General features: G+C 40.6%; 1 protein-coding gene across 1 annotated transcript in view; it reads right to left on the reverse strand.

The window, feature by feature from the left end:
• stk17b (serine/threonine kinase 17b (apoptosis-inducing)) overlaps positions 1–15,035 on the reverse strand; it is a 29,427-nt gene continuing 14,392 nt past the window's right edge. Inside the window, exons 3-7 of the mRNA XM_034186882.1 lie at positions 10,906–11,044; positions 5,126–5,252; positions 4,546–4,594; positions 4,038–4,217; positions 1–3,279 (exon numbers count right to left, since the gene is read on the reverse strand). Of these exons, the coding sequence (XP_034042773.1) occupies positions 3,042–3,279; positions 4,038–4,217; positions 4,546–4,594; positions 5,126–5,252; positions 10,906–11,044 (733 nt within the window). The 3' untranslated portion in view covers positions 1–3,041. The remainder of the gene's footprint in view (positions 3,280–4,037; positions 4,218–4,545; positions 4,595–5,125; positions 5,253–10,905; positions 11,045–15,035) is intronic.

Consider the following 15,035-nt stretch of genomic DNA (forward strand, 5'->3'; position numbering starts at 1 on the left):
AATACTCTACAATCTTTAATGAGCTTTCTCAGTTTGCTTTGTAGTGCGTAAGTTATTAGCCTGCTGTTGATCAGAATACAATATAGATTTTTTTTTTTCCATTTCAAATGCAATCAAAATGCTCATAACATTAAAAAATACAATAAAATGCAAAATAGACAAACATCTCAAAGTTTTTTTTGTGCTTGTGGTTGGTTGGGGGTTGACAGTATCCATCAGTGTCGCTGTGGTCAAAATAATGTGACATCAGTCGGTGCGCAAGAACAACAGCATGACTGACAGCTGCACAAAAAAAAAAAAAAACAGCGGCATAGTAAATCTCATTGGATTGAAACAATAGCAGCAAACAAGCGGCCTTTGTCCGACTGATTCAAGCGTTCCCATCATCCTGATGGGTCGAGTGACATCACTGCACTGCAAAGAAAAGAACCAAACTTCAAAGTAAAAATACCATGTCAAGTCAAAATCATTGTTTCCCACAGCAGCAGGAAGGCAGCAGCTTCACGTATGTACACAAGCCAGCTTGAGAAATTCCATCTTGAGAAACTTCCTGCGCGGCGTTGTGTCATTTCTGCTTATGTTGAGATGAAAAAGTTGTCAAAAGTTTTCTGCACGCATTAAAAATGTGAAGTTTCAAACTTAATTTCTTACCGCAACAAAAACACTACGATCTTATGACATTAAAAATCTGAAGATGGGAATCTTTTTAGTGTGGTGTTCCAGTTTTTACAGGATGACAGCACACGCTCGTGCACGGCCGTGTCTGGAGGTGCACGGCTCCCACACAGAGGCAACGGCGCTGGCTGGTGGCTGCTCGTGCGACCCTTCAGAACAACGAACACACACTGTGCTCTTGGTTTTGATGCCTCACAATGACAAAGAGAATGTTTAATCAGCACCAGAGCTGCCAGCAAACCGTGGCGTAAATCAGCACCTCGTACTTCACATTAGACGGCGGTTTAGTGTCACGTGTGCCTTTGTGTCGCCTCCATCTGTCTCTTGCTTCATTGTCCAAAAAGCTTTCTGTCCAACATTTCAAAATTCCACTGAAAATTTAAATCAAAATGACTCGTCTCTCCACTTCAAACATCACAGTTCCACCATCAAACCAAATCCACACTTTCAACTTTTCCATTTATCATTCATCACCTGGCAACCAAAACGATCCTTTAATCATTTAAATAACACACCATGACCTCTAACCTCTTGTAGGAGACAAGCGCAACATTTACGTACACATAAGAGAGTCCAGCACAAATGTGAGAGGGCTGTCAGAGCAGCCAGAGGCTTTATGACATCACACCAGGTAACTTTGGTGACAGGGTGAGCTAGACTAAAGCTCCCAGACACTGAAATGTACAAAAAAAACCCCAAATAGTTCAGCTTTGCTTCTTGGTTCAATATGTGCTTATTACGCAAGTGCTAAAACAACGTTCCTCTTCTGGCAAAGAGGAAGTGACGGGTCTTTCAGGAAATCACTCGAGTTAAGATGCGGCTCTGCAATAGACGGGATGAGTCACTGCTGTCTGAGACGCCACACGCTCGTCCTGCTTTATAATGCCATGACACCATTTCACTTCAGGTCTCCTTTTATAAATATAACCCAACAATAAGATCAACTCACTAAACAAACAGCGTGTTCAATTCAAAGGGTCCCGACGCGGGTTGGAGTTATTAAAACCAGTTATCTAAAACCCTGAGCTAAGATTAAAATCTTATTTACACAAAAAACGACCTGTGAATGTGAGGACTGTGTGATTATTTTGAAAAGAGGAAGTAAAACACAGCGAGCAGCAGTGGGTTTAACGAGCTAAACCTTAGCTAGGCGGCACCAACCAAAACTCGCTGTTGATGTCCGACAGCTTGAACTGCTTTTGCACAGAACTGCATCACACGAGCAGAGTTTGAAACTGAAGGTGAACACATGAGCTGACACAAATATCAACAGTTACAAATCAACGTTAGGCATCAAAATATATCATTAGCTTGGCCCATATTTGGACGTTAACAGTTAAAAAAAAAACAAAAAAAAACGAGATGAGCATCTGTAATGATCATGTGCACGGTGCAGGAATTACCAGCACGTCTTGAACTTCTGATTTCAAGTGTTCAGTATCTTTTGGCCTTCAGTCAAGTGAAATATGAAGAACTTAAAACTGTGGTACACAGTACTGAGACAAACATGATGACATCATAAAGGCAATCAAACCATTTGTTTACAAATACATGTCTCTGTAGCACCATACGTTCTGGAGATCTGCTTTAAAAATGCACCTTTTGGACTATATTGACAACTTTGACCAATCTGCTTCAACGTGTGGTTATCTGGAGACACTCACTCGAGGGGTATTCCGACCACGTCTAGTGAAAACCGGCATGCCAACTGCTCCCACTGACACTCAAGGTCAAGAAGATGCATCAAGTCTTTGTTCGAGGATCCCTCGTGATTTAAGGGAAACTTTAAGCGGCTCAGTGGAAGTTGTTGCACGCACCATTTCTCCAATCACAGCCAGAGTTTGCAACTCGGTGTTATCTTGGTGGTTCCCCTCACTTGAGCCTCACTGTACAAACTGTACCATAGTGTCAAAGCCTCTCTTCAAAGACTGATTTGACTAACGTAAAATAGACACGCAACACTTGAAATCAAATCATCTTTTTTTGGGTGCTGACTTGAGGGACAAGTGCAGACGGGGTTGAGTCATTGCAGCTCTGGTTATTAAAACCAGACCCGCTGACAAAACGTGCCGTTAACTCCTACAGACTGGTCCTCCCGGAACTACAGCCAACACCAGGCTGCGGGAGCTCATCATCATGATTTGAACTCTTTAACATGCTGTGACAGTGAAACAGTCAAAAAAAAGACCAAACAGACTAAATAGCTGGTTATCTTTGGTTTGAGCGGTCTGTGTTAGTAAAGAAGGTTTAGTTCCGTCGCTGTGCTACTTTTCTGAATGCTTAAAAGAAATAAAAGCCTTGTGGAAGGAGCGGGCGAGCCCGCCTTACCCTCCGCTCCCTCCCCTCTGTCTTTTTTTTTTCCCATTTCAAATATCACCGTCTCCGACAGAAATCGTCTCCTCGTCGTAGCGGAACCTTTTCGCTTGAGAGTGGAGTGACTGCAGGAAGTTCTCCTTGTCTTCCAGGTTTTCGGGTGAAGCTGCCCACTTGGTGCCGCAGCTCCTCTCGCGGGCGGAGCGGGGAGTGGCGGGTTCTGGGCTCTGGTACAGCTGCAGCTGCCACAGCCACGGGTGGCTCAGGCACTCCGCGGCGCTGGGCCGGTCCCTGTCGACACCACACAGAAACACGGTCAAAACAATTAAACGTTACTTTTTGAGATAGTCAGGATTTAGTCATCGCTGCAAAATATCAAAATGAAACACTGAGTGATTATCTGTAAAGCAGCGCTCACACGTGGCGGTTTGGCACAGGTTTGGAAAAACTGGTTAAACTCGGACTGGTTCTGAGAACACTGAATAAATTCCAAGTGTCCAGTTGGACTTGCGGCTGTGCAGAGCAAACACTGGAGTCCGGCCAGGAGTTACACCGGGCTTATCCCAGGCTGTCCTGAGCCGAGTGCCGATTGATCCGAGGTGGCCGGGAGTGTGATCGAGCTCCACAAAAAACTGATGCCCCAAAGGTATCCAGGTGAAGCTGTTTTGGGGAGGGGAAAAAAAAAATAAAAAAAAATAAAAAAATCAGCCGAGGTTTGACGAGTTGGAACTCATCACAATGCTAAACTCAGCCAAGTATCGGAGAAGCTGCAGTGGATCCAGTTGAGACCTGCTTTGGGATTTGGCAGGTTTTCCACCGAATTCCTACACAGAGGAACTTGCATCTCCTTTAGTTCCCAACTGGCCCCCAGCAAAGGACTAATCGGGACCCCTGACATGATCAGGTCTGCACAGAGCGGCTTCATCATCTAAAATAAAACATTACACATCTGTGGGACTGAACATGGAGGAGAAAGAACATAAAAACACCTCCAGCTGCACTCAGACTTCATTCTGATTCCTGACAGCGTTTTTATTCACGTTTCTTACTCGGGCGCTTTGACCAGCAGCTTGCGGATGAAATTGATGGCCAGCTCCGACACCCTGGAGAAGGCGTCCCTGGTGTAGTCCACGTTGACCTGGGACACGTTAAGATACGTCTCCTGCTTGTCGGCTCCAGCAAATGGAGACTCGCCCGTCACCAGCATGTAGGCGATCACACCCACACTCCTGTGAGACAAACACACAACTCAGCGAGCATCATCACGTTCATGTCATCATCATGAAAACAAGTGAAAAGTTGTTTTTTGTGTTGATCTGATCCATCAGAGTTTACCAAATTGTAGTCTGTGCATTTTTATTATCTGAACTTTTAATTTGGAGAATGAACAGATCATCAGATTTATAATTGTTGAGTTATCCAACAAACCAGAGAAGAAGGACTCATTCAGTCACTGCATTTTACCGGGTACACTGGTGAAGCCTCTGAGAAAAATATAACTTTCCTCAAGAAAAACAAAAAATAAATAAGCAAATTGTGTGTGTGTGTGTCTCTCACCACAGGTCTGTTGCTGTTGTTATGGGCTCATAATTTAGGATTTCTGGAGCTGCATGAAAAAAGATTCTCAATTTGTCATACAAGCAGGATATCTTCTTGTCAATTTAAAAAAAATAATAATTTTACTGCTACTTTTATGCTTCTATTATTTTATCTACTTTCACTTCTATCCTTATATATTAGGGGAGGTGATGGTCTAGTGGTTAATCGTTGTGCTCCTCGGTTTAAAACCCAGCCAGACCACTAAATCACTAAGGGCTCTTGGACAAGGTCCTTAATCCCCGAATAGCTCCTGGTGTGCAGTGAGCACCTTGCGTGGCAGCACCCTGACATCGGAGTGCGTCTGTGTGAATGTGAGGCATCATTGTAAAGTGCTATGGGCTTCTGATGCAGGTAGAAAAGTGCTAAACAAAGTAAAAATAACATTTCTGCAAACATCTCTGTGGTTCTGAGTGTTTATTGACAAAGTTGTATCAGTTACAATTCTGATCACTTTGTCATTGATCTGCGTGTTTGACTGTTAATAATGTCAAACTGTGCTCTGTGCGTCATCAAAGCATGTTTATGATCAGCACCTTACCCACATACTCAGGTGTGCCGAGAATCTCTCTCAGCTCTCCAACCGCGCCCAGTCTACGTGCCAGACCAAAGTCTACGATCTTTATGTCTCCAGGAGGAGAGAGGCTGGTCAGCAGAATGTTCTGTGGCTAACAACAGGAAGAACAATGGAACAATCACAATTAAAATCACACAAGTGCTTGACAGCCTTTCCTTAAAAAGAAAAAAAAAAGTGTTCAAATTAAATAAATCAGAGGATTTATCGTTCAGCAGATACGTGTAAGAATCATATTTCTGAAAAGTCATTTTCTTCAAAAAAGCTGTTAGACACATGAATTTTTAAAAAAAATTTCGGGGGGGGGGGGGGGGGGGGGTAATGTTGAAGTCATTGTTCCATTCTGGAGGTTTCCCATCTTCATGCACTGACACCCACAAGTCAGTGCAGTTTGCTGGTTTGTGGCCTGAGCCACACACAAACAGCTGCTTGGTAAGAGAGTGAGGACGAGTGTCCAACCAAAGCGCATGGCTGACTTAAAAAACAAAAACAAAAGTACTACCTGTACTACTAAACCCTGACACCCCAAACACCATCACACATGTTCTACAGCATGCACATACACAATCCATCTGAAACACATGAGAATGTTGCCTGAAGTTAATTTGAAATCCTCCCAGTCCACAGTTCATTTAACAAGTACAACACTGAAATGAACCAAGATTCTGGAAATATATGACACAAAATACATATTTCTGGGTGCCATCTTGAATAAAATGGTTGCAATCTTGAAAATTGTACGAGCTAATGGCTTTTTTTTTTCTCCAAAAACTAGACCAAGAAGTACCATTGTGCCAAATTTGGTGCTTGCATCACAAAATGAAAGAGTCTCATGATGTATGGTTTCATCTGCTGTAGTATTACTGTCCCCATCAGGATTACCAGCCCTCAACATTGAGTACAGAGTTTACTGCAAAATATTTTCAGAAATAAATACAAATGAACCAGTTTTGTAGTAGAACATTTAGTAGTCACCCCAATTACTGCACCTCGTTGAATGGAACATTTCATCTGTCACCTCATGAAATATTCTTTCCATTGCATGAATGAAAAAAACATTCATTATGTGTTTTATATAACACCTAAAATACGAGGTCTGTCAATAAAGTAACGGTCCTTTTTATTTTTTTCAAAAACTATATGGATTTCATTCATATGTTTTTACGTCAGACATGCTTGAACCCTCGTGCGCATGCGTGAGTTTTTCCACGCCTGTCGGTGATGTCATTCGCCTGTGAGCACGCCTTGAGAAGGAGTGGTCCCGCCCCGTCGTCGGATTTTCATTGTCTGGAAATGGCGGAATGAAAAGGACTTTTTTCCCCATCAGAATTTTTTCAGAAGCTGTTAGAGACTGGCACCTGGAAACCATTCGAAAAATTTATCTGGCTTTCGGTGAAAATTTTACGGGCTTCACAGAGAATAAGGACTGTTACTACAGCTTTAAGGACCCCTTTAAGGACACTCGGCGAGCCGCGCTCCGAGCTGCGATGACGCGGCACAAGCCACTGGACCATTTCTAAACGGATGGCTCTGTGGATACGAGACCGTCGTGTGCTCTTTCTCTGGTTATCACAAGAGCTGGACATCAGCCATTTTCCGGCAGATTTCACTTTTAACAAGAGATTCTGTCATGGAAAGCCGCGCGAAAGCTTCACGCATCACGACCGATTCGCTTTGGAAGCGAGACAAAGGAACACCTCCGTTTCGGCGTGTCAGAGGACAAGTTTGGACATGTCCAGCTCTCCACAATTTCACTGATACTTACTGGACTGGTAAGCATTGAAAGCCGAGATAGACATGTCCAAACTTGTCCTCTGACACGCCGAAACGGAGGTGTTCCTTTGTCTCGCTTCCAAAGCGAATCGGTCTTTATGCGCGAAGCCTCCGCGTAAAAGAGGTTTGTTGAGGTCTTTATCCGACAGCATTTCTACTTCAGCTAGAGACGTCCCAGCGAATACTGCAAATGCCCCCAGACGGCTTACAGCATACTGGATGTGTTTTTGTGTGTGGTAAAAGAATGAGCAGCGTCAATAAGCTCATTTGAAATCTTGTCTGTCACAAAAACAAACCCCAGCATGCTTTTTTTAAACTAAGCGCCTTCACAACTAGTGTACAAAACATATAGAACCAAAATTGGGTAAACGGAACCAAAATTACACAATAAATGGAACAAAATAGCAAATGGGATGAATATTCAACATCATGTGACATACAAACCTCCAATCAAATGACAAGGATCTATTTTGGTGCTAAATAATAAAACACAATATGATTACACTCTATGTTATTGGTACACTTTGATGAATCTACAGTGAAACAGTTTTCCATGCGAACAACAGTTTCTTACAAATGGTCATACAATTTAATGCTAATGTTGACACATTGGTCCCAATTTTGATTCATTCTTTTATAACAATGCAAGGTTGACGATGAAGTAACTGAAGTTAATTACAGGAGGTGGCTCCACCCATCAAGACTAACTGTCCAATAAGGTCATCTGGCAGAATTTTGTTAGCAGATAACACTTTAATGGTAATAACAAAAACCCTGAAATATATACAGTAGTGTTCAGAATAATAGTAGTGCTATGTGACTAAAAAGATTAATCCGGGTTTTGAGTATATTTCTTATTGTTACATGGGAAACAAGGTACCAGTAGATTCAGTAGATTCTCACAAATCCAACAAGACCAAGCATTCATGATATGCACACTCTTAAGGCTATGAAATTGGGCAATTAGTAAAAAAAAAAAGTAGAAAAGGGGTTGTTCACAATAATAGTAGTGTGGCATTCAGTCAGTGAGTTTGTCAATTTTGTGGAACAAACAGGTGTGAATCAGGTGTCCCCTATTTAAGGATGAAGCCAGCACCTATTGAACATGCTTTTCTCTTTGAAAGCCTGAGGAAAATGGGACGTTCAAGACATTGTTCAGAAGAACAGTGTAGTTTGATTAAAAAGTTGATTGGAGAGGGGAAAACCTATACGCAGGTGCAAAAAATTATAGGCTGTTCATCTACAATGATCTCCAATGCTTTAAAATGGACAAAAAAAAAAAAAAGACACGTGGAAGAAAACGGAAAACAACCATCAAAATGGATAGAAGAATAACAAGAATGGCAAAGGCTCATCCATTGATCAGCTCCAGGATGATCAAAGACAGCCTGGAGTTACCTGTAAGTGCTGTGACAGTTAGAAGACGCCTGTGTGAAGCTAATTTATTTGCAAGAATCCCCGGCAAAGTCCCTCTGTTAAATAAAAGACATGTGCAGAAGAGGTTACAATTTGCCAAAGAACACATCAACTGGCCTAAAGAGAAATGGAGGAATATTTTGTGGACTGATGAGAGTAAAATTGTTCTTCTTGGGTCCAAGGGCCACAGAGAGTTTGAGAGACGACCCCCAAACTCTGAATTCAAGCCACAGTTCACAGTGAAGACAGTGAAGCATTGTGGTGCAAGCATCATGATATGGGCATGTTTCTCCTACTATGGTGTTGGGCCTATATATCACATACCAGGTATCATGGATCAGTCTGGATATGTCAGAATACTTGAAGAGGTCATGTTGCCTTATGCTGAAGAGGACATGCCCTTGAAATGAGTGTTTCAACAAGACAATGACCCCAAGCACACTAGTAAACCAGCAAAATCTTGGTTCCAAACCAACAAAATTAATGCCTCGCAGATGTGAAGAAATCATGAAAAACTGTGGTTATATAACTAAATACTAGTTTAGTGATTCACAGGATTGCTAAAAAAAAGCAGTTTGAACATAATAGTTTTGAGTTTGTAGTGTCAACAGCAGATGCTACTATTATTGTGAACACCCCCTTTTCTACTTTTTTTTTTACTAATTGCCCAATTTCATAGCTTTAAGAGTGTGCATATCATGAATGCTTGGTCTTGTTGGATTTGTGAGAATCTACTGAATCTACTGGTACCTTGTTTCCCATGTAACAATAAGAAATACACTCAAAACCTGGATTAATCTTTTTAGGTCACATAGCACTACTATTATTCTGAACACTACTGTAGGTAGATGCATAGACCTACACTATTTTATCATCCTACATCAATAGCAGAAATGGAATATAATATTCCTCACCATCTGTTCATTCGTATATAATTACATGCAACAATTAACTGATACGTTTTCATGAGCTTAAAATGATCCTTTCATATCTGCATGGGAGCAGACAACCTCGTGGGCGTCGCCATGCTGCACTCCCCTGCTGATACAGTAACCCAAAAGACCTATACTTTCTCAGTCTTCTGCAGAAGACTGAAGAAAAAAAACATGGTCTCAGCGTTCGCTAGGATTGGGTATCAATAAGATTTTATCGATATCGATACCATTAACCATTCCCTTATTGATACCACCACTTGTGAATTTTTTTGTAAACTAAAAGTAGGCTTTACAGGTTTTCTATGTCTGTGGGTCAAAGAGCTTTTTCTTATCTTGCACCCGCTCTGTGGAATGGTCTTCCTGCGACCGTGAGGCAGTCCAAGCCCCTGGACATTTTTAAGTCAAGACTTAAAGCCTATTTTTATTCTCTTTTTTATGAATAGTTATTATTTTTTATCTGTTTTATTATTTTACTTCTGTTAATTATGTTTGAATTTTTTTTTTTTTTTTTATGTTGAATTGTTCTATGTGAGGCTCCGTGAGACAGCTTTTTTGTGATTTGCCACTTTATAAGCCGATTAAACTGAAACTGAATTGAAACTGGACAGCATTTTATTGAGACATAAAGTAAATAAATATGAAATTGGTCACTGGATCTTTAAACTCTGGACATAATAAACTCTACATGGTGGATCCTTGATCTCTGGACAGAAACAGAAAAACAAAATCTGTAGTTTGTCAAAAGCATTTCCTTTCAGACATTAATGGCAATACATCTGAGCTGAGCTCTTACAGCACGTCAGGATGTAATTTATAAAGAATACAGCATGTCTCATTTTGGGAGGAAGAAAAAAAACGTTTTAGTCGATTGTAGTTTCTGGTCTGTATTACAGCGTTTGGAAAGAGGTGTCATTTTATTTAAAGCGGCAATTAAGCGGTTATTAATTCTGACCGGACTCTGTCTCAGCAGAGAGCCGCGTAGCGTTTAGAGCTGTGTCCACTGAATGGAGGACGATTCTCGTTTCTTGACTGCAACAAGACAAGAGTCCCAGTTAGTGACTCCACCAGTGCTTCATTGGTTCACGCTTCAAAGTGGAGTCGCGCTGCAGAAGCGGTTGATTACAGAGCCGCTGTAGGGTCTGTAATTTACGTAGAGGAATGACCATTTTCGCGCCAAACACCCTCAAAAACAACGGCCTCTTTGAAGGACCAATAAGGGAATCGTTAAGCACAAAGGCTACTGATATCGATGGATCGAATAATTTCTTAAAGATACCCAACCCTAGTCCTCGCGCTCCTTCATACGGTCTCCTACGTGCTCATGCAGGCTAACAAGTTTGAGAACCCTCGTTTTTAGGAACTGGAGGATCACACATATTGCTTATCACAAGAGAAGACAAGGAGCTTGAATCCCCGCCAGCAAAGATGCTAAAAACATGACCAATCACCACATAATGCAATCTGCAACCTCACCACTAGATGACAGTAAATGCTGCACACTGTAGCTTTAAACCTGCTATACATAAGGTGAGGTCAAGAGCTGCTTTGTGCGTTCACATGATGGAGTGTCCTTTAAGGGTGTGAACAGTGTTTACTTTACTGTGTAAAGACGTCGACACACACCTTGAGGTCTAAGTGCACCAGGTTGCTCTGGTGGAGGTGGTGAACTCCTTCCAGGGTTTGCCTGATCAGACGGGTGATGTGGACTTCTGGCAGCAGTTCATCAGAGACACACTGGTCAAATATCTCTCCACCTGCGGCACTGAGCAAAGGGGAAGCGAACACAGTCAGGCCCAAGAACATCAGGCAGCTTGACCAAGAAAAACACCAACTCTTACCGAGCATATCCGTCTAATTTCTAGTCAAACTATCACATCGATTCTTCATATGGGACATGATCACAAATATTTCAGGAAGACATAAGGACTGGATTTTAGATTTAAATAAAGTCTTTGAAGCATCTCCTTTTATGGCATATCAGAGATGGAACAAACTTTTTTGACTCACCCTAAGTTTTTGTAAAAGATGCAATGCTTCCTAATACACATGAAAACTGTTTCATTTGTGAGAAAATGTTGTTCTCCTGGAAAACTGTTTCACTGTAAATTCAAAGTGTACATACATACATACACATATACATACGTATATATAAACTTATGATACAAGCTTGCAAAGCAGAACTATCAGGAAAAACCTGCCGGCATTGATGAGACAAATTCATAACATCTGATAAACACGATTCACATGGATTGAAAAATTTGGAACAGGCTCAAGTGGAACTGGTTTTTGATTCCTAATCCTATTTAGCACATTTTAAGAAATCTGAAGTGTGTTTTCACTTGGTCTACTGGGAGATTTGTTTTTTTGTTTGTTTACATGAAAAAAAAAAAAAAAAAAACTTAAATTAACAAATCTGCCAATGATATAAGTGAAAATTAATTTAAGGTTTCTTAAATTATAGTCTTGTAATTTCTGGAGCAGTAATTGGCCAGTATTTAGAAATAGTACATCTTTTTACAAACACAGCAGTTTACAAATGTTCTGGTGTCAAAAAACTTTGTTTCTTCTCAAATGATTTGTATCCAAGATGCTTTCATCCTGGAAATTTACTTGTTAAGTGATTGTGTCTTATGTTAGGTATAGATTAGATATATTGTTTAGAAATCACACACATTGGTAAGGTGTGTATATTTTATTTTTGGTAAGCAGTGTGACTCTGTAGTCCTGCATTCAGCATGACGAGGTGCGTGTCCTGGCAAAGTGTTCTTAAGCAACACACAAAACGTTTTTCGCTGCTGACTCACTGTATTTAAAAAGGTTATTACCCGTTCCCCTTATGGCATATCTGCAGTTCTCCAAACTACCTTTGGTCTGAGGAAGGTGTTTTGTCCAACAGGTATTTAAGGTGTGGTTGGAAAATTACAGCATTCAGTCGGTATTTATGTCCTTATTTATTTCGGTCACAAGCTGATACGTCTGAAAAACCAAAAACAAATGAAAGCTTACTGTAAATAAGACACCATAAGAGGTTGCATGGTTTATTTTATGGATGGTTTTTAAATGTGTTGTCTTTATGTTTTTAGCTCATCTTACTCTGTACTTATGGATAAGTATTATTTATTGTATTATATATTATCAGTGGTGGGCAACAGCTAACCACAAAGTTAGCTCTGATAACCATTTATCCAATAACTGAAAAGTTAACTTTTATGACAATAAACTGCTAAAACATTTATCTTTATTACAGATAACCAAAAACTTTTAGTATTGATTTGGACGCGGCCACATCAGATTTACACTGTCGGCTTCTAATAAACCGGTTTCACTTTAAGTGCTGCAGGGGCTGCTGGGTAAATTCAAGGATCACAAACACACAAGAACGAATGAAAAATGAATGAAAGATGTCATCGTCTTTCAAAAGCAGTAAAACACAGTATTAGAAGTCACAGTTTATCTCAGTATTAGATACACCGTCATTTACAAACTAAAAGCTGCTGATTTTTTCACATGCTTTCAACCCTGCAGCTTAAACAACCGAAATACACGTAGTAACACACCTAGTAAATATAAATTCTTACCTGTTAGTTTCAGTGGGATTCATCTGAAAAAAATAATCATCCAGAGATGATCCAAAATGGTCTAAACGGTGAAGAAACATCTGTACACAGCTGCACCGTGAGAGCTCCTGTCTCCCACCGAGTCTTGGTGATACCGTCAGCCACAAAGAAATAAAATAAAAGTGTTAAAATTAGTCCATTTTGTTTTTGTGTAGAGCGGACTATATTTCTTCTTCTTTCGGATCCAATGGCGGACAGCACCAGCTTAAAGTGCATTTACTGCCACCTACTGGGCTGGTGACTGATGGCTGAGATTTTACAAAATCTTAACTCCTGGCAGCCAGTGACATTTGTTTAGATGCGATGAAGTAACCCAGTGTCCTTTAGATATTTAAATAATTCTTTTTGCACGATGTATGATGCAGCAGATTTCTAAGGGACAAGGGATGGAAACACTAACATCCGAAGTGAACCTGAACTACACTACCCACAATGCTCCCTGCACCAACCGGCCAATCACGGTTTGCACTTAATGACATCATCAGGAAGTGACGCCAGTCTGCCATAAATAAACACAGTAGACGGACTAAAATGTTTGATTTTAGGGTGTACAAACGTTTCTGACTGTTAAACTTTGCTCACTTTACCAGCAAAAAAAAAAAAAAAAAAAGTTATCAGAACTAAATTTATGGGAAAGATAACTGGTCCAATGAAATTTTTAAAACTTATCTGAAAAGCTAATCCGCTAACAAAAACATTTGCTTTGATAATTATCTGATATTGGATTAGCTGAACTGTGCCCACCACTGTATATTATAGATGTTAAGGGCTGAGCAAAACATTTTATTGTACACTGTACTTTTAAGTGTTAAAGTGAAACGTGAACTTGATCTGTGTTATATCATACTTTAAGTTTAAATTGAATAGTTTCGATCTGGGTCACCAACCTGTTCCTGGAGGGCACCTGCCCTGCATGTTTTCCATCTCTCCCTGTTCCACTCTCAGACAGTTTTAAGGTAAGTTGTACTCAGTCTATCAAGAGCTGGAAATTAGGGAGCTGTGGAAACCATGTAGGGCAGGGGCTCACCAGGAACAGGGCTGGTGACCCCTGGTTTAGATACACACCATCTAAAGCAGCTTAACAGCAGCATGTAGTTTGAGTTGGGCTTCTAGGCTCAAACCTCATCACTTATTACTTGTGATATTGAGGAGTGATGATGTGATATACACATTTCCCTCAGTCGGCACCCACATGTGGATGTTGGGGTTGAGGCAGAGCTGACAACAGGCAGTGATGTTGACACAACAGACTGACAGGCAGAGGGCACAGCCGGGAGACCTACATCTTAAACAGGCCACCCAATTTGAAGGGAGTGTTTTTAATACAATGCCGAGTCAGAAAAAGTTGGGATGACATGGAACTGCAAATAAAGATAAAATATTAACAACAACAATAATACAGTGATCCTTACATTTACTGTGACTGCTATCCACTGCAGACAGTATGAGCAGTATGAGGTATTTCATGTTTTGCCAAGTCAGCTTCCTTTCATTTGTTTCATAGCCATTTCAGCATTTAAAGCCTGCAACACATTCCAAATAAGTTGGGATACAAAACCATTTATCAATTTATAATGTTGCCATTTCTGCTCACTCCACTTAAAAGGTGTTTTAGAAAATGAGGATACTAAGCAATGAAGTGTTTCGGGAGTTAGTTTGGCCCATTCTTTTGGCACGCACGTCTTACCATGTATGGGGTCATCATTGCTGCATTTTTTTGTTTCTAAAAAAAAATTTAATTCTCCATACATTCTCTGTTGGAAATGAGTCAGGACCTCAGACAGGCCAGGATCCATATACTCTTAGTCATGCCTTTGAAGCATGTGCAGAATGTGATTTTGCACTGTCTTCTTGAAAAATGCATAGACATTCCTAGAAAAGCCGTGATCTTGAAGGCAGTATTTGGTCGGTCTAAAACCTCAATGTACTTTTCTGCAATAATAATGCCATCACATACATGTAAATAACCTTTACAAAGAGCACTGACACAACCTCACACCATGACAGACCCTGGCTTTTGGACTTATTGGTGATAACAGTCTGGGTGGTCCTTTTCATCTTTGGCCTGGAGCACATACTGTCCAGTTCTTCAAAAATAAATAAATAAATAAAAATAAAATAAAAAGCCCAGGGCAA

This window comes from Thalassophryne amazonica, chromosome 14 (assembly GCF_902500255.1).
Source record: "Thalassophryne amazonica chromosome 14, fThaAma1.1, whole genome shotgun sequence".
NCBI classification, from domain to species: Eukaryota; Metazoa; Chordata; class Actinopteri; order Batrachoidiformes; family Batrachoididae; genus Thalassophryne; species Thalassophryne amazonica.